Consider the following 17,215-nt stretch of genomic DNA (forward strand, 5'->3'; position numbering starts at 1 on the left):
CACATTTGGTTTAACCATCACCCAGAAATCCCATGTTTCATCTTTTTGAGGCATCTCCATGTTGTCCAGAATGGCTGTACCGTTTTACAGTTTCACCAACATCACACATCCTTACTAACAAGGGTTTTTTCTTCATTCTGCACACACACACACACACACACACACACACACACACACACAGATAGAATGTCTTCAAGGTTACTCATCTTATAGTGCATGTCAAAGTTTAATCATGTATATGTACGTATAGCTTCATCATAATGGTGTGAATTGATAGCTCATTTCAGTTTTGATTGGCATCCTCTTATTGACTAGTTACAATGTGTATCTTTTCGTAGCTTATTGATTGGCCTTTGTGTCTTTTCATTGGAGAGAAAGGACTGCTTAAGCCATTTGTCCATTACTTTGTTTAGGCTCTTTGAGTGTTACTAGAATGTTGGTGGCATAGCTGTAGGCATTTTTAATAGATTCTGAACATCACTCCCTCACCAGAGATTTTCCTCCCATACACTGAATTACTTACTTTTCTGTCGATGCTGATGTACAAGTTTTATGATGATGTATGCCTCACCCATTTTTTTTTCCTATTACAGTCAGTAAGGGTTTTTTTGTTTTGTTTGTTTTTTTTTTTTTAGAGATACATCTATTTATTTTATTATATGGGTATTTTGCCCTCATGTGGCACCTGTACAAGATAAAAGAGGGTTCAGGCCCCTGGAATGGGAGTGCTAGGTGGTTGTGAACCACCATACGAGTTCTAGGAACCAAACCCATGTCCTCTGGAAGAGCAGCCGGTGCTCCTAACCACCGAGCCATCTCTCCAGCCCCTGTGGTCGATGTTCTTAGTACTGTATCAAGTGTCTCTCTCTCAGAGGATGTTTCTTATTTGTCCTCCATGAAACTAAACAGGTACGCACAGAGCCAGGTCATGTTTCCAAGTCCAGACTCGCACCCTGCCAGCGACAGTGCCCCCACCCCTGTCCTGCTGATGGGGCAGGCCGTCCTCCACCCCAGCTTCCCCACATCCCAGCCATCACCGCTGCAGCCAGCACAGGCTCAGCAGCAGCCACCACACTACCTGCAGGTAAGTGAGCGCCGGGGCCTGGGGAAGACGCAAGCCGGCTTAGAAGTGAGCAGAGGCTGAATTCTACATTTGACTTTTAAAGACTTATTTCTTCCCTAGTACAGAGAACAACCTCAGAGGAGTTCATATGTGGTTAACTTTGATGCTTAATGTACAGTGTGAAAATTAAGAGTAGGTTGAAAGTACGCTCCGTGAGGTGGTAAGCGGAAAACATCTACTTAAAGGTAATGTTTGTCAGTTTCGCGTCTTGATATGCTCATATTTTTAGAAAAAGTTAAAAAACAATAGTGGTTTTCGTCATACTTTTTAGTGCACAGGAGTATAAAACTAAAGCACATTTAGTTAAAGATCCACCAAACTGCTTTAGTAAGTATGTTAATGTGTGAAATAAAAAGTTTTAGCGTGAGAACTGGCGGCACATTTCACATAGATGCTACCGAGAAAGCAAAGATTGGCATCCCACAGGGGGAAGGTGGACTGGCCCGGGGGGGGGGGTTCAGATAGGAGCAAAGTCCCTTCTGAGGCTCTCGAAGGGTTCCATCCTCCCCTCACAGGCCTCCAGGGTACCCTCCTAGCTCGTCCCTCAGCCTGCCTTGTGGGACTTCCCCTAATAAGGACCACCCACTTGCTCTGCTTGGCATCTTTGAGGCTAAAAGGCAACACGCAGTGCTTGAGACATCTTGAAAACAGTGTGACAGAGACAGAGTCAACACCCTTCAAGGTCTGGGATACCATACCGTCTGATTCCAAAGCTGTTAAACCCGCTGCGGTGGAGTTTCAAATCTCCCTAGCTGTACCCGCAGTGATAGCGGGTGTCAACTCCGACTTCGGCTTCGTGGATCTTGTCAGCTCTCAGGATAGGGAAGTAACCTGTCAGGAGACACAACGAGGCGAGGAAGGAGACGGGGGGGGGGGGGGGGGGGGCGCGGATGTGGAACGGGAAAGGTCTCAATCTGTGTGTGTCTTCAGCAGCAGTAGTTAAATACCTGCTGCCTTCTAGATAGGAAGCCGAGATGCAAAGAGTTCTTCAGCCATGCTGATGAACTGGGGATCCCAGAGTGTATGCAGAGAGGTGGGCTCGCACGCACACACTCCTCCAGCTCTGACTGCACAGAGAGAGAGAGAGAGAGAGAGAGAGAGAGAGAGAGAGAGAGAGAGAGAGAGTACCTCCTGGGGAAGCCATTCCTCCAGGAAGCATCTCTGGTAAAAACCTGACCATCGAGAAAATGTCAAGTGTGAGTGAAGAAGGAGAAAGGTTGGGCTTCCCTGACAGCCCAGCGTGAGGCTGGTACGCTGGGAAGTCTCCAGGGTGATGTTAGGGCACTGGCTTATTGGAAAGGCATATTTATGGGAGTGAAACTTGCAACGTTGGGCTGACTGGTTGAAGCGTCTCCGTTTCCAATCACGAAGTTTCCTTTGAAGTAGTTACTGGATCAGGGACCTACTTAAGGGACATGCATTTGTCTGTGCAGATTTTTTTTTACCTGTCCACCATCAGTGTGGACCTCAGACTGCAGCATCACACACACACACACACACACACACACACACACACACACACACACACACACACAGGATGTATACAGGTCACGGATCTCTGGTTCAGAAACCTTACCTGCATCCTCAGTCAGCCTCAAGACCATTGGCCCTCCCCGCCTTGAGCTGATGTACTTGAAGTGTACTGTCCTCATGCATGCCAGCTGAAGGGAGTCCCAGAATCTGACAGCATCTCTGGAGTGACTTGAAGAGTGGAGGGGCTGGCCAGCCACACAGCCCCTTTTTCTCCTTTTTATCTGCTACAGGCGCCAACGTCTCTGCACAGTGAGCAGCCAGACTCGCTCCTTCTCTCCACCTTCTCCCAGCAGCCGGGGACCCTGGGCTATGCAACAGCCCAGCCCACGCAGCCACAGCCCCCACGCCCTTCCCGCAGGGTCAGCCGGCTGTCAGAGCCCTCAGGTCTCCAGCAGCCACCCCGATAGTGCCCTGCCGCTAGAGTCCAGAGGCAGCCAGCTTTAACCAATGGAAGAGGGTGGGGGGTGGCTGTGGGAAACAAGAAGGAAGGTTTACATGGCTCTGGCACACCCTGTACACATTTCAGAACTCCCCGTGGTAACGTGTCTGGAGTGTGGTCCTGGCAGAACGGGGAAAGAACAGGAATACTGGCCATGATTTTCTTGCCCCGAGGTTCTCGGGCATCCGCTACAGCCATAGCAGTCAGGAACCATGTGCCCCATATGGGCATCGATCGTTTCCCGGTCTATCTGAAGAGGCATCGATCGTTTCCCGGTCTATCTGAAGAGGCAGTGCCTCTTGCTGCCTCCAGGAGAGGGACTCTACCGACTAACAAGGGTCCCAGATGCTAGATGGCCTTCACTCTCTTGATGGTCTTTCCTTTATGGTCAAGGACTAAGTTAGAGAGGTCTTTAGAGAGAGAGAGAATAAAGAGATTATTTTCATTATTTTTAAAAGAATGTTTTTTTTGTTTTAATTTGCACAGCTGCGCACAGGGGAAAATAACCTAGGCACTTTCTGGTTTTTTGTTTTTGTTTTAAATAATAAGGTCTCATGGCTTCACTGGGACTCCACAATAGCAGAAACGGCCCACCCAGCAGGTAGCAAAGCCTGTTATTAATGAAGCTGCAGATCCACACCCTTGGCTTAAACCCTGGTGGATGGGGCTCTTTACCTCCATGCCCTACTGGTTGCCACTGCCCTCCCTAAACAGAACAACTTCCTGTTGACTTCACTGGCAGTAACTACAAAGATGCCTCAGAGCGAAGCACAATCTCACAGCCATTCCAGAATCCCCTAGATACCTCCAAGACCACGGAGAGTTGCACAGCAGGACAACCAAGCAGGCTACAGTCCCCCAGGAAACCAGTCAAAGTGCTGGCCTTCCTGTGAGGCCGCCGCTGCATCTGTCCACACATCTTCCCTGATGATTCTAAAGATTGGATTTTCCTCCTCAAAATGCACTTTGCTTTGTTTTTGTTTTGTATGTTTTGTTATGTTGAGATGTTTCTAAAGAGAAGATTTTATGTAATTATAAGAGGAAGTGTAGTGAATTGTACAGCTGTTGTAATAATGACCTATTTCTATAGAAAAAAAATTGTATGGATAATGTGTAAATTATTTTGTATCTGAGACACCAGTTCCATTCCCAAATATAAAAGTATAAAGGTTTCATTGTGTTTTTCTGTGAGTGAACATTTTGTAATAAATTAACACAAGTTTGTACAATTTCCTTTGTCCCTTGTTATACATGAACACATACAGCGTTTTACTGGAACACTTTTTTTTTCTTTTAATTTCAAAATGTTGAAGCCACAGCTCCAATCTGGTGGCATATCTCTGAGTTCAAAAGGCCATCCTGATCTACAAAGTGAATTCCAGGACAGCCAAGGATACCGTGAGCTCTTTGGGGGCCTCTGGCAGCATAGAACATCATGGAATTAATTCATCATGGCAGAGAGGCCCGCTCACCTCAAGATGGCCAGGAAGCAGAGAGAGAAAAAGGGGCCAGGGTCCCAAGAAAAGGCAAACACCTGGTAACCAAACTTAATTCCACTCGGCCCCACCTGCTAATAGTTGTACCACACCCAGTGGCTGAGGCCCGGGGTTTCCAACACCTGGGCCTTTGGAGGAGCTTTCAAGACCCAAACTACAGAATGGTGGAAACAGACAATACAATAACCGGGATTGAGTTTCCTGAGCTGCACCAGTCTGACGGCTTCCTAAGGTTAAAGCTTGTGACAGGAAAGTAATGCTTCACTGGATAACAAAAATGAGAACCGTAATGTCCAACCTTGTGGACGTAGGAAGCCGGTAGAAATAGGGAGACATGCCCTACCAAAGCGTTCATTCATTGTCTGCAATCACACTCAATGGGGCCGGATCCGACGGACCCTCACTGCCAACGTTTAGACCAGCCACGCCAGCAAGGTAGGTGTGCCAAGGTTCGTGCGAGATGTGCACACATACGCACCACAGAGAAGATAAATAGCAGCATGTCTGAGGTCTCCATCAGCTACAGCTGTCTCCTTCTCGAGGTTCAGCATCCTGACCTGAGTATCCCAGGGGGCGCATTCTGTGGTTCCAAGGTCTTATTCTCTTGCTCAAAAAAACTCAAAGCACTCACAAATAGAGGGTTAGCAATGGTCTTACTCCACAGCGAGGTGAATGCAGAGAATAGATACGCTTCCATGAGAAAGCACCAGGTGCCAAGCAAAGTTTCCTTCATTTTGTAGCCCAGGGGGAGGAGGGAGGAGCTGGTCGACTAGGTGGTTGCCTAGGATGAAGCCTCGGTGATTTTGTTTCCAGTGATGAGCTTGGGTCATTTGACCCTTTGCTCGATCAACATGCCCTTTCTCATGCTGCATCTAATTCTTTAATCATATGTGTGTCCAACCATGCATACCAATAGGAGATCCCCACCAAAGCTCACTCAATGGACATGTGCTTTGAAAACCAGCTCAGGCTGAGTTGGCTCACTGCCTGCACTTGAGGACATGTTCCAACATGCTTGACCACAAAGGTTTGGCCCCAGGAGTTTCCAGGGAGTTCCTAGGGGTCATTAGGAGTGACTGGCCGCTCTGTTTGGAGAAGGTTGTACAAACAGCTCCAGGGGTCCCAGGTTGCTAAGCTGCCTGTGAGAACTGCCTGGATGCCTTAGGAGCACTCAGCCTTTGGGAAGCACTAAGATGATCTCTGCCTTTCCAGCACAGGGTGCTGGCTGCATGGGGCTGTCTGTTCCTTCCAGCGCTACTCAGACGGGCCTGTGCTTTTGCCCTCTTCGGTAAAATGGTGACAGCTTCTTTTTGACTCTCTGGCCAGGATCAATTTTGGATACCACAGGGTTGCTACAGACGAGTATCAGTGCTCGCTCTGTGCCTGAGGGTGGGGGGGGGTAGGTAGTAAAAACAAAATATGTTTCATCCGCAGAGAGGGACATTTACTTCCTGAAAGAACTTGACGTGAACCCTGTTTTGGAAAACACGAAGTCTGGATGGGACTCAATAACCTATTTTGTTTTTTTAACTTAACATCATCTAAGGTTTAGAGATGTGGTTTTTCTGGAAAAGAATTTATAGTTTAATTGGTGGTTATACTCCTAAGTGGATCAAGATTGCTAATGGGGCACAGTATATTCGTTATCCGAGGATTGTCTCACTGGAAGCCATTATAACAGGGTGGAGTGTGCTGTGCTCCTAATTTAATTTAGCTCTGCCTGGATTTTACACATGTTCAGAATTTGGATAAAGTAAAAAAAAAAAATCTCTTCTTGTGTAATATTCCACTAAATGCATGCATCATGGGAATTGTAATCACTGAACTCTTCATTAACTTTTCCCATTAAAAGGCTATTTTGCAACCACGTTTTAGTTCCAGGAAAACAAAAACATGACCCTAACTGTCCGAAACAGTATAAAGTGTCAAGATTGAGTGTGACCCCAGTTCCTTACTTTAAGATGTTACAAACCAACTAATATTGTAGTATATTCTCTCTTTAACAGCTAAAATGTTGCTTGTACTAACAATAAGGTAAGTTGTTACTGTTGTTTTATGTTGTTTTTAGACAAGGTCTCACTTTGTAGCTCTGGCTGGCCTAGAACTGGCTATATAGACCAGGCTGATCTGAAACTCACAGAAATCTGCCTACCTCTGCCTCTGGGATTAAATGTGAATACCACCACACCCAACTATGTGAACCAACTATTAATCTGTTTTGTTTTGCTTCTTCTTTTCTTTTTCTATCTGGTGCTTTCGAGACAGGATTTCTCTGAGCAGACATGGCTGTCCTGGAACTCACTCTGTAGACCAAGCTGGCCTCAAACTCACTGAGATCCACCTGCCTCTGCCTCCCAAGTGCTGGGATTAAAGGCGTGTGCCACTATGGCCCAGCTTATTAAGCACTTCTTAGCCATGACCTTTACACTCTTGCCAAATGTTCTGGTAAAATTTTAATGACATAAGTTAATTTAATTTCAGTTCATGTTGTAGCCAGAAGACCTCAAAGTCACCCATTAATATCCTGAAAAAATATCTAATTTGAGTTATCTAGAGAAATGTCGTTAGTAGTCAGATGAACTTCATGTTATGCAGATAAATAGCTCTCTCTTCTGTAAAAAAAAAAAAAAAAAAAAAAAAGCTCATTAGAAATGGGGTAGAAGAAAATTTCTTTTTTAATTTTAGTTTAATCAGTGATGGGCATGTCTAGTTTATTGACTCCTTAAGTAGCTCATGTTTTACTTTTAGTATGAAGTCATGAACTCTTGGCCTTTTATAAACTCAGTCTCTAATCCATTATTGTTTCTATGCTCAGATGAGCACACTCTTGACAAGTGAGTTCCTCTTTCATCTTGTTAGCAAAGCCCATCCAAAACCAGACTCCAGACTTTTCTCTAGAACATCAGAGGTATGATCTATTTAATCTATTTATTTTTCCCCTCTGCCCCAAAGTATAGGATCAACTTCCCTCCTGATACTATTTTACTAAAAAAGAAAAAAAAAATCAAGATTAAAATCCAGTGCCTATGGAGCCTAGGGTAGTCTCGGCCTTAATTGGCTATCCTGCTCCACCCCCCTAAGTGCATCACTCCTGGCTTCCTTTTAAAAATGTTTTTGTTTTTTTGAGGGGCTCTGCTTAGGAGATTGCGAGGGAATTTCCAAGCGGCAGTCGGCAGTCCCGTCGAACTGTTAGTGGTTTTGCACCCCAGTGAGACCTGGGGCACCGCGTGACTTTCCTCCCAGATGCAAGGAGTCTTCAGGTACTGTGAGGTATGTCTGGCTCGCTGTCAATACTCTTACCCATGCTACCCCTCAAGCAGGTCTGCCTCAGAGTCACTGTGGTCAAGGATGACCTTGAGCTCCTGATGATCAGGATCCTGACTCAGCCTACAGAGTTCTGGGGCGATAGGCGTGCACATAGGGACCACAACGGGCTGAGGACATTTCCTATTGAGATGGGGGGGGGGAGGAAAGAGAGAGCGCGCCTGTACACCCCAACTCCAACGTCTGCCTCCGGGGAGCTGCTGCACGTACAGCATCCCTTAGCCAGTGTCTCTGCCCGCCTGTCTGTTCTGTCTGAGATTCTGGATCGATCCCTCGCCGAGATCCCGAAGGGAAGTCTGCTGGGACTTGCTTTGAGAGACCCCCCCCCCAAAGAGTTTGGAGCCTGTGGGGGGGAAGGCCCTTGCCCAGACCACTGGATGCAAGTGTAAGAGGTTATTTATTGTTTACACAGGTACCTGTGGACGCTTCAGTCTTTCGGGGGACTGAGCGTGCCGAGGTTAAAACTCAGGCAGTTTATATAGGGTTGGGGTGGCAAGAAGCAGGCTTACAGAAGCAGAAGCATGGTTACAGGGATTTCATTGTTTCATCTAAATGTAGCCGTTGTAGTTAACCAAGGACAGTTGGTTATTCGGGTTGGGCACAAAGAATACAAAGAATTCAGTTATGACTCTCGCAGCCCTCTGGTGGTCTCGATAGAATGCTCCCAGGACCTTCTGTTCTTGCTGACCTTGCTTTGGTCCAAGCTGCAGACCACAGGTATCTGGTTGGCGTTGGATGAGAGCAGCACCTGGTTCCCATAACTTGACCTTGGCAAATTAGCAAGAGCAATTCAAACAGGCAATAAGCACAGTGGGGGTCTTTCAGCTTGGGTTCGGTTACTCGGACCTTCTCCTCGGTTACGGTCTCTGGTGCCTTCTGCCTAGCACATCCATCGCCTAACAGATCCGGTAAGTTTAAAACGGATGAGTGGGTGAGCCAGGAATGCAGCAGAGCGCCTTCTTCCCGGGCGCTGGAGCTCTCCGGGGACTGGCAGCCCCGCCCACCCCAGGCCCCGCCCATCCCAGGCCCCGCCCCCGACGCGCCACGTCCACCCACCCCCATCCATCCATCCTCCCTCGGGCTTCCTGTTCCCCGCCTCCCGACCCGGAAGTCGCGCTTGCGACCCTGCTTTCCTTCCCACAAGCCCTCGCGCACTTCCTTTCCCGTTTGGGCCCCGGCAGGGTGAGTATGGCGGCGGGGTGGTGGCCCTGGAATCCGGCTCCATCCTCGCCGGGCGCGGCTTGCGAGGGTCTGGACCACGGCGGCCGGAGGCCTGGGGGCGCTGGGGCCGAGGGAGGGCGGAGCGGGGCCGCCCCGGCTGCACCCTGAGCCTGCCCGTCGCCTGCGTTTCTAGATGGCTCCCGCGAAGAAGGGTGGCGAGAAGAAGAAGGGCCGTTCTGCCATCAACGAGGTGGTGACCCGGGAGTACACCATCAACATCCACAAGCGCATCCATGGCGTGTGAGTACCGGGCGGCCGCTGTCGTTCTGCGTGCGCTTGCAGGGTGCGCGGTGCAGGGTGCGCGTGCAGGGTGCGCTTGCAGGGTGCGCGGTGCAGTGCTGGGACCCAGAAGTGAGGAGGGCTTTTGATTTGTCGCGTTGCGGGCCGAGTTGTAACGCCCGGAGCTGCATGGCGCTGGTGAGGTCACCAAGGCTTACCGGGCAGCGTGCGCTGAGAGCCCGTGGCGATTGTGCATTTGTAGAGGGGCGGTTGGCAGGGAATGGTTCGGGGCGCGTGCTCTGTGACTTAGGCGCACGCATGTTGCGACGCCAGCGTGCCGCATCCCGTCCTCTGTGGTCCGGGCAGGTCGGGCACTGCTTTGAGCTGCTCACCTAGGTGAGAAAGTTTGGAACCCTGCCCTCCCAACTTGACCGCGTTGGGGGGTGGAGGCGAAAATACTGAGTTGCAGGTTGTTTTGTTTGTTTGCTTGCTTGCTTTTTAAGCGCGGCGTGTGTGAGGGTGTGGTGACAGGGTGATCTTTCAAAGCCTTGCGTAGAGCGTTGTAGAAGTATACGCTGTGGTGGGCGTGCTTTTCAGGCATTTTGAACTTTGGTGTGAGCATCTCCAGCCTCCATCCTTCGGTGATAATCCGGGTCCCCGTTGTTTTCCAAATCAAATTTGCTCCCTTGGTGTTTTCCTCTCCTGGCCGTCTCCAATTCATTGGTAATTGGGCCCAATGTTGGCTCTGCCGGCCCAGATCCAGTCTCACTGATAATAGATTGATTGGTGACAGCAGCGTCTTGTTTCCATTACCGAAGCACAGTACTGGAGTTGCTCAGTGCGCGGTCTCTTTCCTGGTGTGTAATTGAGGACACCTGATGGATTGCTTGCGCGCACGGGGTTCACAGGACGAGCTGCTGCTGTTTCTAACCTTTTCCAAGATGGATTGTGAAGTGGGCTTGCTTTGGGATTACAGGCAGGCTGATGAAGGGTGGGGGGGAGGAGGAATAGAGGGGGGTGCTTTTTGTCTTGCTGAGGGTGACCTTGGCTGACTGACAGGTGGTGGACACTCCTGGGCTTTTGTGGTTGGTTTTGGAGTTGGGGTCTTCCTGTCCAGCTTCCAGTGTGGCGGTTACTGGTGTGTAACTTCACCATGCTCTAAAAATTAGGGATTGATTTACTTTGTTTGTAAAGACAGGCTCCCTTTTATGTAGCCCTAGCTGTCCTGGAACTAGCTATGTAGTCCAGGCTGGCCTTGAACCCCGGGGAGCCACCTTGCCTTTGCCTTCTGGGCACTAGGATTGGAGGAGCACAGTGTTGTCTTCCTCTGTGCACAGTTTTGTGTGCATGTCTGTGTGTGCACCACATGGATGTTGGGGGCCAAACCTGAGTCCTCTGCTAGCATGAGTACACTTACCCACTGAGCCATCGCCACTCCCCAGCATTTCAGGACAGCTGTGAGAGTAGGCCAAGTGTGTGAATAGGGTTGGATCGTACGATACTTGACATTTACTTCAGCATCTTGTTCCAAGTACTGATGCATGTTGCTGGGCATTCCATGCTTTTAAGGGAGGGGTGTGTTTCTGAGTAGTTTATGAGTGCATGCATTTATATATAATGTGTGATTTGATTTGTGTGTCTGTCCTTGCTTTGAACCTCAGGGGCTTCAAGAAGCGTGCTCCTCGGGCACTCAAAGAAATCCGGAAATTTGCAATGAAGGAGATGGGGACCCCAGACGTTCGCATTGATACCAGGCTCAATAAAGCCGTCTGGGCCAAAGGAATAAGGTACTAGAATTAATTTGTTAACAATGACACCGGCTTGTTCTTTTGCATAGTGCACGTGACAGAGTTGGTAGTTTGGTTACCAAATGTGGAGTATAAAGATACTAAGACAGGGTTGGGGGTTTAGCTCAGTGGTAGAGCACTTGCCTAATAAGCGCAAGGCCCTGGGTTTCAGTCCTCAGCTCCGGGGGGATAAAAAGACAAAATAAAGATACTAGGACAATGACTCTAAGTTAATGTCCTTTTTTGTAAGTAAAGGAGAGAGACATGTTAGAGCTTGATGGGATCAGGGAGAGCTCGATTGGGAGTGAGAAACTCAGAGGAAGCTGTGTTTGTGAGCCTGAGGTGCTGGGGGAGGCATCTTCCTGCTTGAGAGGGTTCTGCACAGGTGTATCCAACCCTGATGTAAATAAAGCTGAGATGTGAAGTGAATAGAAGGATGAATGATGGGAGGGGTGTTGCAACTGGTTTTATATATATATTCCTGCTCTGCCAAAGTATGGCTGTGTATCCCATTATCCAACAAGGAACCACAGCCTCTGCCTTGTTTGTCCGAACACCTAGCCCTCCTGAGAGGATGAGGAAGGGAGAAATTAACTACAGTTCTTCTGAAGGGGGTTGTGTGCACCTTTTACTTGAATTAATGCTTATTTCTGTTGGTGGCTGCCTTCATGTATCCTAACAAGCAATACATCTTGAGGTGGCAGCTTGTTGCTCATTCACCTGGAATATTTCCAAGGTCAGATAAAAGCTTGTTCATCAGAGTACTGGAAGCAGGAATAGACATGTGAGTAACACTGGTAGCTGGTTTCTGACAGGAAGCATTGACCTTAGCAACACATTTCTGTTCTATTAGGAATGTTCCGTACCGTATCCGTGTACGTTTGTCCAGAAAACGTAATGAGGATGAGGACTCCCCGAACAAGCTGTATACATTGGTAACCTACGTGCCTGTTACCACATTCAAAAGTAAGTTCCATACTGTTCCACAGAGCTGCTGAAATTACAGCAGAAACTGTTTCTCTTGTTCAGTGAGATGAGTGGCAGGCAAAACTGTGAGGCCTTTATTAACAATGCAAAGTAGTGAAGAGGTTCCTACGACATCAGAGTCTTGTATGGGTGCTCTAGAAGATGGGGTCAGCTGTGGGTGTTGACTGGTTGGCTCTCTCTTCTTCCTTCCAGATCTACAGACTGTCAACGTGGATGAGAACTAACCTGCTGAATGTCAAATAAAGTTGAGAGCTGACTGCGCTCAGGGTCTGGCTTCCTTTTGTCTGCCCCACTCCTCACTCACTGGTGGAGGTGTTTGGTGCTGTTTAGGGTAGGACACACGTGAGGGTTATTGTTGGGAGTGGTTTAAGAACCTCTGCGGATTTCTGTGCTGCCCTGGCTGCCCAGGAACTCCCAGATCCATGCACCTCTACCTCCCAAGATGGGAACTAAAGGCATGCACTGCGATGCCTAGCTTGTTGTCTTTTAAGAAGCCACAGTGTTAGGTTCATTTTAGTTCCGGGTGTATGTGAGGTGAAGGTTGAGGTTGTGTTGTCTGGGTCCTGGGAATTGAACTTGTGTTGTTAGCCTTGGCCATCTAGCCATTGAGTCCATTCCCTGCCCTGGAATATGCTACTCTTAGGACAGCGTTTGGTTTTTGAGACAGTTGCTCTATAGACCAGGCTGGCCTAGAATGCAACATAGACACACGCCTGCCTCCTTGGTGCAGCTGTTTCGTGGGGTTTTGTTTGTTTAGAAGTCGGTACAAAAGACAGATTTTTATTAAAAACCTTGGGGGCCAACATTGAAAGCATGGTTTATACATGTTTTTGGAAGGACATACAAAGTGAATACAACGAAATATATTAAAATGGTTTCAATTACCAGCATTGAAACAAAATTAGTGCAAAAAAAGCCGAATACACTTGTGCAGACAAAGGTTCTGGGATCTTAGAGGTGAGCTTGTTTCTTGACCGCTCCTGTTATCAGTGGAGAATGAGCCTGGGGTGTGATGTTCTCGGGTGCTGTGACATCTTTCTGTCCCATCAAAGAGTGCTCACACCAGGATCTCAGCCAGAACAGTGGTTTCAGCGGGGTTGGTGGTCACAGTGTAAAGGACATTCCATGACACCTTGACTGCTGTAACTGCGTTCCATGTATTCCTAAGAGGACAGACAGTTTCCCCCCGCATGGGCTCTGAGGTGTGTTGCCTGCACTCAGCTTGCAGATCCCTGTTTGTGTAGACTGGCAACAGTCCAGGCCTTGCTTTGGTGTGGTGAGCTCCAGTGTTCCCAGCAAACTCTTAGCTAAGGTTATTCAGCTTCAGTTCTGGCTGTGACGGGTGGCTCATGTCCAAAGCTTTGAGACTGTACTGGTTGAGCTTGGCATTTTCAAGTTTGGATTTAATGTTGAGTGGCTTTTCAAAAAAGTTTACCAGGGACTGCTCAGTGAGAAGCGAGGCCAGGATATGTTCCAGGGACACAGTCCAGTCCCCTTCAGCTGCCTCAGGAAAGGCCCGGGGGTCCCGGGGAGTATTCCCAGTCTCAGCAAAAACCGAGTCCTGTTCTGGAGAGGGAGCGGCGGCCTGGAGCTCCTCACCACATTCGTGGGAGCAGCTTCCTGAGCTGCTGCTCCGCTGGCCCACCTCCCCTATCTGCAGTAGCAGGGTGGTGACTGTGGCGATGGCTTGGTACAGGTCGTTTTCCTCCGGATCTTCATGGAACATACTGTACAAAGTTTTGCAGAACTGGATAAACTCTCTCTAGAACGAAAAGAAAAAAGGTATTTATTTTTTTGTATGGAAAAAGCTCACTGTTTTAGAACTGTCCTGCAACTTATTTTCCTGTCTCACCAACAGACACTGGAGTCTACTGCTAGTTCCTGGTTCCACGTGCAGAATGTATGAAAAGCTAGGTTGTGTTGCTTGTGAATCAGTGAGAGATGTCAGCCACCTTGGTACATGCAATCCTTGTTCCTGCATTTCTCAAAGAAATCAGAGCTACGGTTGCTTTTTAGTGGAGAAAGCATGTGGTGCACACCTTTAAACCCAGGGCTCCAGGAGGTGGAGGTCACGGCACCCGGAGGCTACAAAAAAACTGCTGTGACAACATTCAGAGGCTTGGATGAAGCGCCCACAATTGAAGACAAAATAAGGTAGCTCTGTAACTCACTGTTTACTTTGCGTTGAACATTGTGGAGGGATAGAATAGGGAAACCTTTCAAGACCAGGTGTATTTGGTATTTTTAAAATAGCAAAGGCAGTTCTGGGTGAGTTAGCTATCACATGTAAGGAACAGGAAGTTTACTTAGCTTGAGGCTCAGTGAGAGACTTGAAGGAAGGTAGAGGACACCTTCATGCACAAACAGTCCTAAAGCCCCCTAGTACATGGCAGGGGAAAATGCTGCCATCTTCTATAGGAGCATTCTCCTAACTTTAAGTGTTCGTTTCTCACATATTAAACCTGCCATCACATAGCACTTAATTAACCCTTTTCTGCAAAATGGTGACAGGGTAGAGAGTTAAACATTTTGCAGGCTCCAGTATTTTTTTGTTGTTGTTTTTCAAGACAGGGTTTTGCTGTATTGCTTTGGATGGAACCTGTTCTGGAACTAGCTCTGTAGACCAGGCTGGCCTCGAACTCAGATCTGCCTGCCTCTGCCTCCCGAGTGGTGGGATTAAAGGTGTGTGCGCACCATCAACACCCAGCCAGACTCCTGTTTTGAAGAGGTGACTACTTGGGAAGTCTGTGCAAAGTGGTTTGCTTTCTTCCCAAAGGAAGTCCTTACCTGACTCATTTTGGGCAGCTCTTTCTCCGTTTTATCCTTTTCTTTGGCTAAATCCTTAATCATCTGTTTTAGTTGTTTCTGATAATCAATTGTGTCACCTTGACAAAGGAAGAAACGGTTAAAATTCTGTTAAAGCAATAAAATTGGCACAGTAAGGAGTGGGGCCCCAAGGCAGGATTATAGTTTGTACACAACTCCTGTCCTAGGACCTTCCTGGTAAGAACTGGGGTGGCCTCTGGCCTTGCCTATGAGCTTTTAGGGTGGCCACACCCTTAGTGTGTGGTGTCAGGTGCAGACCTGGCCCCATTATAAGGTAGAGGAGGGATTGTCTCACATTCTCTTGGGTTGCAGAGAGCATCAGCAGGACAGATACTGCATCTTGTAGAGCAGGGAGACCTTAGTGGTTATTTACTGATACCTATTCATCTTGGGTCTGCCCCTTCAAAGAACCTTAGAAAAATCAAAGCAGCAGAGGGCCGTGGTTAAGTGGTAATGTGAGGGAGAGGGGACAGGCTGCTAGGAGCAGATGGTGAGAACAGATACTTGCCATTGGGTTTGCCTAATACCAGGGGTCTTGATGTTGACAACAGAGGATTCTTCAATGGTGACTGGCTGTCTCTGTCATTTTCAGTGAGTGCTTAAAAGAAAGGCATTTAATTAAATTGGTTCTTCCTTGCTTTTCTAGTTAAGCAGAAAATGTGTCCAAAGACTAAGCCATCAGTTCCCAATATTGTTACAAAGGTACAGAAGCAGCGGAGACGAATGATAGGTGAATCTATTTAAATGTGTGGCTGTACTGAGCAGACACTGCAGATTATAACCTAAAAAACAGCAAACCCTTCTGATACTACTAGCCACACAGTGGACTCATTTGTCCAGAAGAACTGGTACCACTACAACATGTACCAGCACAGCACTTAAAGACACCTGGGCTGGACAACTCAGGGAGCAGAAGGCTGCAGGAACATGGGATGGTCCAGGGCACGAGTTTCTTTATAGGGTAATGGGTGGTTATTACAGACATTGCATTAGACTTACCAGGGTTGACCAAGGTCGAGTCGTAAGAGACTGCAACTTAAGAGATGTGTGGTTTAAGAAACACAAGATGGTCCCAGACAATTATTTGGGATGGTAATCCCAGTGGCCTAAAACCTTAGGCAGTGATACCTGTGAGTCTGCTCAAGATGGATAGGAAAATTTTAGGGCCTGACTGGCTGGGGTGGGGAAACTTATAGAATAAAGAGACCATCACTAAGAAAACACAACTATAATGGCAGAGACCTGGGCTGGAGGATTCACAGGGAGCGTGGCCTTATATTTCTGTGTGGTCTAAGTTTACGGTTCTACACTAAATGGGTATAAGCACCTCTAAGTTGGATGAGTTTTCAGTTGGTTATTTGAGACTTGCCATCTAAACTTATGTATGACAAAGTGACTGACATACCACAAGAGTCCCCTCAAGCACAGCTGGGACCACAGTTCCCCAGCACCTCACCCGAATGTAAGCTTGGTGACCCTGGGGCAGTCTGTGTTAGGGGGGTTTGCCCCTGGAGTCACACTATTGCACCAGAGCCAGCAAACTCCAACTGTTGTGGCAAGCCCTGAAGTGAAGACCACTCTGGTGGGCATGGACACTTGTCCAGGACAGGCTCAACACCAGCATGGCTTTACCTGTCATGGCTTTACTGTCTGCAGTTTAGAGTCGCTGAACAGGTGGTCCTTCCTTCGAAAGGGAGGTGAATTTAGCACTAGGACACTAAACTCCTTATTCTCCGTTCTCGTGGGTCCTGCCGCCCCCACAATGATGGCCTGGCTGTCCTGGAACTCAGATCCATCTGCCTCAGTGCTAGGATTAAAGGCGTGTGCCACCGCCCTGCTTTTTCAATGTAATACTTTTTTTTTTAGTCCAACATAAGAAACCTCATGCTTTTACTTTTCATTCTTTCATTTTTTTTTTTTTTTTGGACATTTTTCCCCTCTTGCATGAGCTGGGTTTTTTGGAGCCCATTCCCTATGGTGGGATACCTTGCTCAGCCTCCATGCAGGGGCTTGGTCCTGCCTCAAATTGATGTGCCTATCTCTGTTGACTCCTTTCTGGTGGGGGAGGGAAGGGGAACTGGTTGGTATGTGAAATGAATAAAAAATTTAAGTTAAATTTTCCCCTGTACTTGTTTTTTCCTGTATTTCCACTTTACCCTAAATTTAATAACAAATTACAGTATTGCTGTTTTCTACTCTATCAGTGATGTGGTTTAACTAATCAGGTAAGACATGGTCATTACACCTCAACCTGTTGAAA

The 17,215-nt window shown here is 47.8% G+C and overlaps 3 protein-coding genes across 4 annotated transcripts in view; 2 read left to right on the top strand and 1 right to left on the bottom strand.

Annotated features, from left to right (window-relative positions):
- The window catches only part of Npas2 (neuronal PAS domain protein 2), a 110,351-nt gene extending 106,083 nt beyond the window's left edge, over positions 1–4,268 (top strand). Inside the window, exons 20-21 of the mRNA XM_051204395.1 lie at positions 910–1,084; positions 2,887–4,268. Of these exons, the coding sequence (XP_051060352.1) occupies positions 910–1,084; positions 2,887–3,063 (352 nt within the window). The 3' untranslated portion in view covers positions 3,064–4,268. The remainder of the gene's footprint in view (positions 1–909; positions 1,085–2,886) is intronic.
- Positions 4,269–9,234: 4,966 nt separating this feature from the next.
- On the top strand, positions 9,235–13,016 carry Rpl31 (ribosomal protein L31). The gene is made up of 4 exons (XM_051204237.1): positions 9,235–9,376; positions 11,017–11,142; positions 11,996–12,108; positions 12,322–13,016. The coding sequence occupies exons 1-4, from the start codon at positions 9,270–9,272 to the stop codon at positions 12,351–12,353; spliced, it is 378 nt and encodes a 125-aa protein (XP_051060194.1). The 5' UTR covers positions 9,235–9,269; the 3' UTR covers positions 12,354–13,016.
- Positions 12,992–17,215, bottom strand: part of Tbc1d8 (TBC1 domain family member 8) — an 87,230-nt gene continuing 83,006 nt past the window's right edge. Inside the window, exons 18-20 of one of the 2 annotated variants that reach the window (XM_051204235.1) lie at positions 15,464–15,553; positions 14,917–15,014; positions 12,992–13,891 (exon numbers count right to left, since the gene is read on the bottom strand). In XM_051204235.1, the coding sequence (XP_051060192.1) occupies positions 13,433–13,891; positions 14,917–15,014; positions 15,464–15,553 (647 nt within the window). In that variant the 3' untranslated portion in view covers positions 12,992–13,432. Of the gene's footprint in view, positions 13,892–14,916; positions 15,015–15,383; positions 15,554–17,215 lie in introns of those variants that run through there. The other variant, XM_051204234.1, reaches the window with a different exon arrangement.

The sequence above is a fragment of the Phodopus roborovskii genome, unplaced genomic scaffold (assembly GCF_943737965.1).
Source record: "Phodopus roborovskii unplaced genomic scaffold, PHOROB, whole genome shotgun sequence".
In the NCBI taxonomy this organism is placed as follows: Eukaryota; Metazoa; Chordata; class Mammalia; order Rodentia; family Cricetidae; genus Phodopus; species Phodopus roborovskii.